Source organism: Silurus aristotelis (assembly GCF_946808225.1).
Source record: "Silurus aristotelis genome assembly, chromosome: 6".
NCBI lineage: Eukaryota > Metazoa > Chordata > Actinopteri > Siluriformes > Siluridae > Silurus > Silurus aristotelis.
This window is the reverse complement of record NC_139579.1, coordinates 13636602-13649617: the sequence shown is the minus strand read 5'-3', so window position 1 is coordinate 13649617 and position 13016 is coordinate 13636602. Positions and strand designations below refer to the sequence as shown.

Here is a 13016-nt window from a genome sequence, read left to right as displayed (position 1 = left end):
AACTGTGTTTTAGCAATTTTTGTGAAAAAATACTGTTCCAAAAATGACCAGATAAAGAAGCTGTTTTAGTCAAGTATGTTTTCACTTACAGGGAATTTGTTTTGGTGATTTGAATCTTCCAGTTACACATGTGAGGAAAAAAAAAAAAAAGAAAATACCCCAAAGAAATAAGATAAATGGATAAATGTGGTATTGCACATTTACTTAAAAAATAAAATTAGTGCACAGAAAAATACAAAAATAAGTACAAAGTCTTGCACTTTTTTTAATTGCACATTTGAGCATTTAATCGGTCAGAAGGTTTAGAACTGTAGCTGTGGTTTGATTAAAACCCCAGAAAACACCAACATTATTTGAGTACAAAGTAAACACAGGTGCTCATGTTCAGTTCCAGATCTCCTCCTCTTCATTAGTGTGACGTAGGAAGTTCAATCTGCATGATTCTGAATAGAGGAAGATGGTTTGATAAGAGAATGTGGACAGGCTTTTGACTGGTTTCTTTGCTGGTCTGCTAATGTTAGAAAAGATACTAAGCTCTTCAGGTCCTCTGTCATTTCAAGAGCTGCTCCTCAGCATACGTGCACATGGTGCTATGAAAAGCATGGAACCCCGGAAGCATGTTTGAACCCTCATCAACTAAAGTCCTACTGAACACATTACCTGGATTTATACATGCTTTAAAAAAATTATATTTCTACATTGCATGCTTCATACATGCTCGAGTTTTCTTTTTGCTTCTCCTGGTGGTTTCCGACTTTATCAGACCAAACATCTTCAGACCTCAGATTTAAGGATAACAGATCCACTATAGGGCGGAAAGTATATCGTCATCTGACCGTCACACACACACACACATATATATATATATATATATATATATATATATATGATTGTAGAACATCTCATTCCAGTTAGATTAAATAGATAGAACTTAGTCACTGCATATTACAGGAACACAGTAACAAAATGCAGTTTAGCATCAACCAGAAATAATAGCAAATTGACAGGTACAGAAATAAATGTGCAAATAAATACAGCATGTAAAATATGTGAATAAATGTGCAGCAAATAAACATCAAGTATATATATATATATATATATATATATATATATATATATATATATAGGTGTATGCATATGTATATATAGTGTTTATATATAGTGCAGGTTTCTTCAAGGATGAGTATCTAAATTTAGGACCACCGAGCTACAGGGTTTTATATGTAAATTATTTGATGGAAAGGTAGATTTAAGTCAGGAAACACTTCTTCCATTACAAGGAAATTCTTTTTCTACTTCTTCCGGCTTCTCCCATTAGGGGGCGCCACAGCGGATCATCTGTCTCCATACCCCCCTGTCCTCTACATCTGCCTTTTCTAACCCAACTACCTGCATGTCTTCCCTTACCACATCCATAAACCTCCTCCTTGGTCTTCCTCTTTTCCACCTTCCTGGTGGCTCCATCCTCAGCATTCTCCTACTGATATACCCCATGTCCCTCCTCTGCACATGTCCAAACCATCTCAATCTCACCTCCCTCACCTTGTCTCCAAAACGTCCCACATGCGCTGTCCCTCTAATAAACTCATTTCTAATCCTGAACATCGTCATCACTCCCAACGAACATAATGGAGCGGTTCATGAATCAGAAATGTACAAATGAGGATAAAATGTTCATGCTTAGAAAAACACGACACGTGCACGTGCAGCTTTGTGCTTTTTATATTCACACTTTCCTGAAGATTATTCATTCAGCATTAGTTTTTTCATGGTCAGCATTTAATCTGGAGGGGATTTCATCTTGACATGCAGAGTAACTTTTTTGTAGGTCATCTCAGGTCCTTCTGTCCTATATGCATGCTCTAATTGTCTCAGTGTGTGTGTGTGTGTGTGTTTATGAGAGAGAGCGAGAGAGAGAGAGAGAGAGAGAGAGAGAGAGATCATGTTGTGGAGCTCTGGAGTGCACACTAAGATTGGTGCGTTGGTTTGCACGGTGAAAGTGTGTCAGTGGGTTACATCTAAACCAGTGCACAAGCGCCGTGAAGGAGGAGCTGGAGATGTGGGTCACATGGGCCGCAATGAGCACTTCTACTCGAAACACAACAGTCAGCAGCACAGCGCTACAGAGTCGTTCTGCTATAGTGCAGGCTGAAGAATCCTCCATCTCCTCTCCTCTCATCTCCTCTGATCTCTTCCGTGGATCTTCAGCTTTCTTCAGGATCTCTCTGTGGTTCAGAGCTCACAGGAAAGCGCTCAGTTCCTTTTGTGTTCCTCTGCTTTCTATGCTGAAGCTTCAACAGATGGAACAAATCTCATTAGTGGATATTTATTAGGAGTGATTCTACACGTTTCTTTCGGAGACAAAAAAAAAAAAAATATATATATATATATATATATATATGGTCGGTTTTTAAAATCAATTACTGAAATAGTGATAGATCTTTTTATTTGAAATAGAAATCAGAAAGTTTAACAAAACAGAAGACATGGATTCCACCAAGCCTGGTAAGATTCTTCATCATCATCATCATCTTCATTATTACTATTATTATTATTATTATTATTATTATTATTATTATGACTCGTTGTTAATATATAGTCCAGTCCACTTCCTGTTACGTGCCAGACTTCCTGCTTACATGTGTCTGAACGCCGATTTTAGTCCTGGAGCATAGGGAGTCAGAGGAAAAGGAAAGAAAAGAGTGTGTGTGTGTGTGTGTGTGTGTGTGTGTGTGTGTTCCCAGGGTTTTGCAGGTGTTCTCCACTTTACATTTTATTTTGAACCCGAAACTGGGTTAAGTGTCACTGGTGTTACTGGTGTTCTAAGATAATGTAGTGTGTGTGTGTGTGTGTATACAGTATATAATGTATGTGTATGTATATATGTATGTGTGTGTGTGTGTGTGTGTATTTGTGTATTTGTGTGTGTATGGACACCACTGCAGTCGCTTGGTTCACATGGACGCGTCGCCCTAGCCATGTGCAAGTGTGTTTACGCTGCGCGTGCGCGCCCTCGGATTGGTCGGGAGGCGCGGTGACGTACGCGTTGCATAATTGCTCACGGCGGCGGTGGTGCGGCTCCGAGCTGCGGATACACGTGAGGGCGGAACAGGAGCCGTCTGAGAGAGAGACTGACCTACTTCTCGTGTGTTCATCTACCACCCTGTCTACACCTCCCTCTCTCTCTCTCTCTCTCTCTCCCACCATCTACCCCCCCCCTCTCTCTCTCTCCCACCATCTACCCCCCCCCTCTCTCTCTCTCTCTCTCTCTCTCTCTCTCTCTCTCACCATCTATCTCTCTCTCTCTCTCTCTCTCTCTCTCTCTCTCTCTCTCTCTCTCTCTCTCTCTCTCTCTCTCTCTCTCTCTCTCTCTCCCCATCTCTTTGTTCATCTCTCTCGCCTTTTCTCTCTCTCTGTCCATCTCCCTACATTTTTCTCTTTCCAACTCTCCATCTTACCTTTCCACCGATCTCTCTCTTTCTTCAACTCTTTCCATCTCACAATCTCTCCCTCTCTCTCTCTCTCTCTCTCTCTCTCTCTCTCTCTCTCTCTCTCTCTCACACACACACACACACACACCTCCATTTCTTCCTCACTCTTACTAGATCTTTCGTTCTCCCCCTCTCACACTTTTTCTCTCTCTCTCTCTCTCTCTCTCTCTCTCTCTCTCTCTCTCTCTCTCTCTCTCTCTCTCCATCTCTTTGTTCATCTCTCTCTCCTTTTCTCTCTCTCTGTCAATCTCTCTACATTTTTCTCGTTCCAACTCTCCATCTTACCTTTCCACCGATCTCTCTCTTTCTTCAACTCTTTCCATCTCACAATCTCTCCCTTTCTCTCTCACACGCACACACACACCTCCATTTCTCCCTCACTCTTACTAGATCTCTCGTTCTCCCCTTCTCACACTTTTTCAATCTTACTCTCTCAGTCTCTCTCTCTCTCTCTCTCTCTCTCTCTCTCTCTCTCTCTCTCTCTTTTTCTCTGTCTCTCTCTCTCTCTCAGTCACTTAATGTATGTAGGTCATTTCTGAACTGTGGCTACTGAATAAATCTTGTCCTTCATTCAAGTTTTTTTAATTTTTTTCGCATTATATTCATTTGGATGTTGATCATAACAATCTCAATAATCAATAAATAAAATTATTTTTATTTTATTTATGCAAAAAAAGTCTGAGTGTCTATAATCGTGCCACGGTGCTGAAATATCCATCTTTAAGATATGAACTGGCTGAATTGTGGATGTATACGTTTGAAAGTTCTTGTCGGACTCGTGCGTCTCCTGAGTCGGAATGATGATTGTAGTGTGTTCAGCTGCACCCTGATGTAAGGAGCATTATGTAATGAAGTTACCTAACAACCGAGACATGGAGGCGGAATTCAGGTTTAACTACGTAAAAAAAAACATAACCATCCAGCAATACGTCTAAAATTACATAACCATCATACGCTCATTTCTCCAGGAAGTCTTAGATATAATAAAATAAATTATACTTCCATGTGTACGACAACATTTCGGCTCTTTAGTAGCACCAGAGCTTTTATTACATTTTATTATAAGCATATATAATACAGTTTATATTATACCACCAAAAGTATTGGGACACCTGCCCTTTCCAGTTTGATGTGGTCCATTGGAGGGACACAAATGCATCGGATGCATGAAATTGTAGCATGAAATTCTCCCTTCACTTGAACTTGGAGACCCGTGTGTGTGTGTGTGTGTGTGTATGTATAACTTAGGTAGATTAGACCGTGTCTAATGTGTGTCACTGTGTGCTTTTTAAAAATAGCAGGACGTCGAGAGTAAAGGAGGACGAACACGTTGTCTGTAAAAAAAAAACCCAGCAGGTACAAGTGCTGCAGATTTAATCTCTAAAGTGCGTTAGTGTACTTTTTAGTCCTATTTGTAACGTCTGTTATCAGAAAACACAGACATCTCGACCTGGGAATTGCCCGAGTTGTGGCGTCGTATGGTTTACTTCCAGGTTCACGCTATACTGCAGTGTGGATTATTAGAAAATATTAGTTATGCATGAATCAGTATTATATTTTGGTTGAAAATTGAATCTGGAAATCAAAATTTCCTACTAAAAAAAAAAAGCTTCAGAGATTTGGAAATCTTTCCCCCCTCACTAATGTGTTTGATTCTCCATCAGGGGGCGTTATAGCCTATATTAGCTCGTCGAGTTCGGCCTCCAGCCCCGAGTCGTGCCACAGCGACAGCTCCAACAGCAGCTATCAGTTTTCCTCCTCTTCATCGCCCAGGGCATCTTTTTCTAACCGCCACAATGGACAGCAGGTGGATGCAACCAACTTCTCTCAGCCTTCTCACAGCACATCCAAAACACGCTCATCTTCTACCTCCAAATCCAGTATCACCAGTGAGTACGCTTAATAATCACCAGTGTCGCTTAATTATCACCAGTGTCGCTTAATAATCACCAGTGTACGCTTAATAATCACCAGTGTCGCTTAATAATCACCAGTGTACGCTTAATAATCACCAGTGTACGCTAATAATCACCAGTGTACGCTTAAATCTCCTTTACTGATTTTTATAAAAAAAATAAAATAAAAAAAAAAACGTTTCTTTTCTCCATCATTGCAAGTAAATATAATAATAATGAAGCATCTGCTTAAACTATGTTGGCAAAAGTATTTGGACACCTGACTTTTCCAGCCATATGTGATTCTCCTCCAAAGTATAGGAGGCATGGATGCCGGAGCATCTTCATTTGAGCTTAAAGACCCAAAACATGCTCCCGCATGAAGATATGCTTTCTGTGTGTTGGAAGATCTCCTGCTATAGAGCTATTGAACGCCTTTGGAAAGAATATGAATCCCGACTGCACCTCACCTTCTCACCCCACATCAGCACCTGACTTTCTTTACAGTCTGAATGAGCACAAATCTTCACAGTGGAAGATCTTCCTAGAAGCGTGGAGGGTGTTCAGAAGAGCAAATTGGGGACTAAATATGGAAATGCCCAGAATCTTATGCTCAGGTGTCCACAAACTTTTGCCCACGTAGTGTATATTATATAAGAGACGACAGTAAAGATCGCTCAGTCAAGAGTTCCCGCAGCCGAGGGAATGAAATTGTAATGAAACACGCTGCTTTAAGTGATTTTGATGCTCGAGGTGGTATGGACTGATATTTTGATGCTCATGCAGAGATCAGTGGCCTGGTGTTGCTGTGTAAAGTGTGCGGAGATGTGGCTTCAGGATTTCATTACGGTGTTCACGCATGCGAAGGCTGCAAGGTGAGAGAGGCGGTACTGTATATTGAATATTGTATATATATATGTAAATCATACTGAATCATTTTCTGCGTTTAAAACAGTGGACCATGACCATTATACATCCTTTTGTTTTTTTCTCCTGCCTTGCTTTCAAACCAGGGTTTTTTTCGGAGGAGCATCCAGCAGAACATCCAGTATAAGAAGTGCCTTAAGAATGAGAATTGCCCCATCATGCGCATCAACAGGAATCGATGCCAGCAGTGTCGCTTTAAGAAGTGTCTGTTAGTCGGCATGTCTAGAGATGGTGAGTGCTCACTCGGATTGTGATAAAAGTTCATGTATCAGATATCTCTTTAAGCTACACCAGAACTTAAGTGCTCTTCGCTGCTGACGCAAATGTCCAGGGGGTGGAGTCAGACACGGTCTAACTTCTCCTACCTGGATTGAAGTTAAGCTAAAAGTCCAGGTAGCAAAGCCAGATCCAATCTAGCTCCTCCAAACTAGAGGAAAGTCAAATCTTGAGGGTGGAGTCAAATCTGACCTAGCTCCTCCTACCTTGACTAAAGTTCACGCGAAAGTCCAGGGAGAAGAGTCAGACCCAGCTTAGCTCCTCCAAACTGGAGCAAAGTCAAACTCAATTCTAGAGGGTGGAGTCAAATTCAATTCAGATTCTCCGTCTTGGAGCAAAGTCAAATTAAATGTTAAGGGGGTGGAGTCAAACCTGATTAAGCTTCTACTTGGATTGAAGTCGAAACAAAAGTCAAGGGGTGGATTCAAACCTTATTCAGCTCCTCTTACTTGGAACAAAGTTAAACCAAACGTCCAGCGGGTAAAGTGAAATGTATTAGCTCCTCCTACTTGGGGCAAAGTCAACCCAAATATTAAGTGGGTGGGATCAAACTCGATTTAGCCCCTCCCACTTGACGCAAAGTGAAACCCGAAAGTCCAGGGGGTGGAGTCAAACCTGAAGACATTCCTTCCACTTAGATTTAAGTCACATCAAAAGTCCAGTGGGTGGGGACAAACTTGAATTAGCCCCTCCTACTCCAAATTAATTCCAACCAAATGTTTAGGGGGTGGAGTCAGACCCGATCAGCCTCCTTCTACCTGGAATGAATTCAAACCAAATGCCTTTTAGACCATGTAAAGTTCTTCCCAGGATGCTACACATGTCATACGGTTGTTCAGAGAATCCTTCTTGCCAACCTGAGAAGATTCTCAGGATGGTGGTGTGCAGTCGAGTAAACTTCTTTTATGTTCTTCCCAGCTGTGCGTTTTGGTCGAATCCCGAAGCGAGAGAAACAACGCATGCTGCTAGAGATGCAGAGCGCCATGAACAACATGATGAACAACAGCCAGCTCCATAGCACCGGCTCTCCAATTTCTAGCAGTCAGACTCAGCCGTGTTCTTCAAAGCTTGTGTCTGGAGCCACACCCCACGTTCTTCCTTCCTTCTCTCCTGCCTCCCCTTCTTCTTCTCCTCAAAGCAGCCAATCAGAGTCGAGCAACGACCCTGAGCCTTTACTTCCAATGGACACAAGCCCAAGCTCTGACTCATCCAGTGCCACAGACAGCGGAGAAGAAGAGGTGGTTAGGATAGGAACGAGGCCCAGTCACAGAGCCGAACGCATCATGAAGGACACTCAAGAAGTCTGGAACCATCATAACAACATCGCTACAGTTGCACACCAGCTCCCGCGTTTACACAGTGTTCCTCAGGATCCACAGGGAGATCATTCTCTCAGCCGGTGTCCTCATAGAGTGAGCAACAGTGCCTCCGGTGGTCAGCTGCTTGCTAATGCTGACCCGAGTCACCCGTGTTCTGCCTCTGGTATCGACCAGTCACTTCGGAACGAAACCAATGGAAGCTATGCGTGTTCGACATGGAGTGGAGGCAACAGGATGCATCTAGTGAGTTCTAGATCAAAGTGTAGTCAGTTATTCTTTCCAAAATAAACCAGATGTTCCATAACCTCTCCTGCTTCCCGAACCAGGTGTGTCCCATGAACACGTCTCCCTACGTGGACCCGCATAAATCAGGCCATGCAATCTGGGAGGAGTTCTCCATGAGCTTCACTCCCGCCGTAAGGGAGGTGGTAGAGTTCGCCAAACGCATTCCAGGTTTTAGAGAACTGTCTCAGCACGACCAGATCAGTCTCCTCAAAGCTGGTACTTTCGAGGTAAGTTCTTCTCAAATGTTTCGTTATAGTTCCTTGTTAAAATATATTAAAATAAAGCAGATCTTCTGTATGACACACATGAGTTCTGCATAACAATGTGACGTGTTGGATGCCCCCCCCCGGGCAGGTCCTGGTGGTCCGTTTTGCGTCGTTGTTCGATGTGAAGGAACGCACCGTGACCTTCCTGAGTGGAACGAAGTACGATGTGGATACGCTGTGCTCTATGGGTGCTGGGGACCTGCTTAACTCCATGCTGGATTTCAGCGAGAAGCTTCGAGCTCTGGACCTCAGTGAGGAGGAGATGAGCCTCTTCACTGCTGTTGTTCTCATCTCTGCAGGTACATCCTTATTTTGGTTTGGTTGCTTTCTTATATTTCTTTCTGGAAATAATCATAAGCTGATAGAGCAGTACTGAGTTCAGCTGGAAACCAGTATGTGTAATGCAAAAGTTTGTGGACGCCTGACTTGGCCTTTGCTCATTCGACATTCAAGTGTTTCCTCTTATATAATAAACTCCACGCTTTTGGGAAGATGTTCTAGATTTTGAAGCGTGCACCTTGAAATATGTGGAGATTCACAAATCTGGGGTGGAGTCAGCATTCACATTCATCCCAAAGGTGTTCAAAAGCTCTATAGCAGGAGATCTTCCATTCTAAACCATGTGAAGCGTCAGGAAAATCACTTTGTCATGAACAGGTTTGAATTTGAAGTTCAAGTGACGGGAAAATTTCATGCCACAAAAAATTCAAAGGCTTCCTCCAAGATTGTGGTTTGGGTCAGGTGTCAGGTGTCCAAATACTTTAGTCTGAAACAGGCTAAATCACCTTATGATCTATTTAACATGTTTCCTCAGACCGTTCAGGCCTGGAGAACGCGAAGTCCGTAGAAGCGCTCCAGGAGTCGATGATCCGCGTCTTGCGCAGCCTCATCACGCAGAGCCACCCGAACGAGAGTGCCATCTTCACCAAGCTGCTTCTCAAACTTCCTGAGCTACGCTCGCTTAACAACATGCACTCGGAGCAGCTCCTGGCCTTCAAGGTCCAGCCATGAATAGCATTTTTGTTGAATCTGTACCTCCAGATTCTGTAAATCTATGAAATACTTGCAAATTGGAGGCCTGACGTAGAGGTGAGGGGGAGCAACCAGTGTACTGTAAAAGTAGTAATAATAATAATAATAATAATAATAATAATAATAATAATAAAGAGGAGCTGTGATCCTTCACAGAGACTACATGTTCATATGCAGTCCTCTTCCACAGAGGAACCTTCTTGAATTTTAGACTTAAACTGTTCGACTGTCTGTGCAATACGTCACCCATGTTTACTGTATTTCATGGTTGGAGAGATGCGTGTCTACATACATGTGTATGGCGGTGAATGTACAAACGTAGGTACTATAAAAAGAATGTTACTTTCAGTATATAAAAAAATATATATATATATATATATATATATATATATATATATATATATATATATATATATATATATATATATATATATATATATATATATTTTTTTTTTTTTTTTTTTGGGGGGGGAATTATGGGATGGGATTTTCCATACATGCTCTGTTAACACGTGTAAAGGAAAACCTACCAGGTATAAGATGAATGTGGACTTGCAGAAGCTGCTGAAATGAAATAGGAATGTTTAACAGATATCTCTGTCATTTTCCAAGTTAGGATCATCTAGCTGAGAAGAAATGACCCTCGTTTTTAGCGTAATGGTGCAGCTACGTTTACGTTTTTGTGAATGATAATAGATTTGGTAGGAATCGAATAATCATAATATTAGTTAAAAAAAATGCTCTGGCAGTTTTATGACATTTACAAGGATTTAGAAGCAAACTCGATGTTTTAGGAGGCTGCATGCACTGATTATCAACGGGACCCAATCGGAAAACTTTTCAAGATTGTGTGTATATGATATTATTTTTTTTATGAAGTAGACGAGGTGGTATTTGAAAAGTTTGAGACAAGTTTTGCAAGATACAAACAGATGGCAGCACAAGGCTGCACACACAGTCACAGTGAGCACCGAACTTCACAAGTCAGTGTGCTAAAATTGTCTTGTGTATATCAGGATCAGTGCTCAAAAAAACGTTCAGCAACTTATTCATGATGATCGTCGGAAAACGAACGTGATCTTACTTCCGCACCCAAGCTTCTCTTACGCTTACGGACTCCGTCCTCTTCCCGGAGATAAAGATCCAGCTCGGTGTTTTGACACCGCTGCGGAGATCGAATGGCAGAAGACTTCCAGGGCACGTTCCAGAAGAACACTGAAGAACACAGAAGAACAACTATTTTGAAGGTGATCTTGTGGAAACATTGATAAATAAAGTACTTCTTGTAAGCTATGTCTCGAAACATTTTCATACCAACTTGTACATACCGGAATGAGACATTTGTCCTGGCAGATGGTTCCTTACTTGTGATTTTAATGCTGGATGAGTGACAAATTAAAGGAAAATCCATTGCGTTTCTCTAATATAGTTCGGGTCCAATTTGAGTGAAGGATTATTTATGATTTAATCGTATGATGAAACATTTCTCATGATGGAAGACTGGTGTACACAGTTCCAGAAACTTGTACCAACTAAATCAAGACTCACTGGAAATGTTTTCCCCTTAATTTATCACCCACCTGCAATTCTTTCTTTTTTTTTTTTTTCAGGCCAAGTATGTACCAATCCTTGAGTTATTCTTGGCTCTGTTTTCAGTGTAGTTTTTGTGCAACACTTTTGTGCAACACCAGACAGGCCGAGAGGAAGCTTGGAGCAATCGCAGGAGACAAACGTGCTGCTCAAGGAGCTTTTTTTAGTATTTTACGATTCCTGACCTGTGCTTTCTGAAATATCTGAATCTGATGATTGTGGTTTGGCAGAAAGATCAGGTTTACCTCATAATGACTGTAGCGCAGTGAAGACAATAGCGATGGTGGTGCCTGATGAAAATGTTATGCAAATCAGTGATGGTGTTCACATTAAAACGTCCTTGTAGTTTGTCATCCCAAAGCACTGATTGTGTTTAAGCTTCCTCTCAGTATCCATCTGGAGCGTCTGTCAGCACTAAACTGCCAAAAGCTGGTCTGTATTTGGTTTCTCTTTGTGAAAATGTTCCAAAAGAACTAGATTTATATGTGTAAGATTATATATATATATATATATATATATATATATATATATATATATATATATATATATATATATATATATATATATATATACATAAAATATACATATATATTACATATAAAATAAAACCTATGAATAAAACTCCTCCTTCTGATGTGTTCACTTTATTTACAGGTTCTGTGACATTATTACAGGAGCCACATGTACAACCATAACTCTTCCATAACAGAGTCCAATAAAATAAAATAACATACAATTATTAACAACAGAAGTGCATTTTAATAGAAGGTAACTCAAAGAAGTAGAGGAAGGGAAATAGAACAAAAAAATAGATAAAAAAAAATAAAGTGAAGAAAAAAGAAGTAAAGAAAAGGAAATTAGATTCGAATGAAATAAAAAGAACTTTTATAGTCATTGTACAGAGAGATAAAATGTCACATCTCAGAGTCAGTATGCATGAAATCTCTCTCTATCTTTTTTCTTTCTGTATCTCTCTATCACTCTCTTTCTATTGTCATGTCTCTCTCTCTCTCTGTATCTCTCTATATCTCACTTTCTCTGTATATATATATATATATATCTCTCTTTCTGTATATCTTTATATTTTTCTCTCCTTCTCAAAGGGAATAACACCAACAGCTTTGTTACTGATTTATGGATTAATTGATTGATTGATTGATTGATTGATTGATTGGATGCACAGCTGTAATTACTGCATTATATAAATTATGATCTACATTTCCGGTTGGTTTGTGGAGAAACTGCTTCGGATTTAACAGAACGGCTCTAATAACTCGATCACTGTATAAATCAATAATGATCTATCACGATACAGTACACAGAATTTTGCCCGCACACTGAGTGAAGAATGACGCTCCAGACTTATATGAAAATAGCGCAGAAACCAGGTGTTGTAATTAGTTGGGGCAGGTATGTGATCCATATCTGCAGAGGTGGCAAAAGTACACACATCCTTTACTTAAGTAGAAGTACAGATACTCATGTTTTAAAATACTCGGGTAAAAGTTGAAGTACTGATTATACTTTTTTACTCAAGTGAAAGTAAAGAAGTCTTGGCTCTGACGTGTACTTAAGTAAAAAGTAGTTATTACTTCTACCTGTTTTAGCTGTTAACTAGACCTCACATCATAGATAGATAGATAGATAGATAGATGGATGGATGGATGGATGGATGGATGGATGGATGGATGGATGGATGGATGGATGGATGGATGGATGGATGGATGGATGGATGGATGGATGGATGGATGGATGGATGGATGGATGGATGGATGGATGGATGGATAATTGGATAGATAGATAGATAGATAGATAGATAGATAGATAGATAGATAGATAGATAGATAGATAGATGGATGGATGGATGGATGGATGTGATAGCCTAGTGGGTTAATGTCAGGGTCCCCATGAGGATGAGTTTGAGAGTTTGATTCC

At 40.6% G+C, this 13016-nt stretch overlaps 1 protein-coding gene and 1 long non-coding RNA gene across 2 annotated transcripts; one reads left to right on the top strand and one right to left on the bottom strand.

Moving 5' to 3' along the window:
* Positions 1-2066: 2066 nt before the first annotated feature.
* Positions 2067-9644, top strand: nr1d2b (nuclear receptor subfamily 1, group D, member 2b). Its single transcript, XM_083545628.1, has 8 exons — positions 2067-2505; positions 5156-5380; positions 6173-6261; positions 6400-6544; positions 7508-8151; positions 8235-8420; positions 8548-8758; positions 9274-9644. The coding sequence occupies exons 1-8, from the start codon at positions 2487-2489 to the stop codon at positions 9468-9470; spliced, it is 1716 nt and encodes a 571-aa protein (XP_083401754.1). The 5' UTR covers positions 2067-2486; the 3' UTR covers positions 9471-9644.
* Positions 9645-9959: 315 nt separating this feature from the next.
* Positions 9960-11583, bottom strand: LOC310727516. The gene is made up of 2 exons (XR_014534037.1): positions 10726-11583; positions 9960-10638 (listed from the first exon to the last, which is right to left on the bottom strand). It is a non-coding gene; the product is annotated as an uncharacterized lncRNA (long non-coding RNA).
* Positions 11584-13016: the final 1433 nt, after the last annotated feature.

What these genes read in the sequence shown, in the direction of transcription:
- nr1d2b (XM_083545628.1), top strand. An exon ending in CTCCAAATCCAGTATCACCA is followed by an intron (nt 5,381 to 6,172) that starts GTGAGTACGCTT and finishes ATGCTCATGCAG; the next exon opens with AGATCAGTGGCCTGGTGTTG. An exon ending in ACGCATGCGAAGGCTGCAAG is followed by an intron (nt 6,262 to 6,399) that starts GTGAGAGAGGCG and finishes CTTTCAAACCAG; the next exon opens with GGTTTTTTTCGGAGGAGCAT.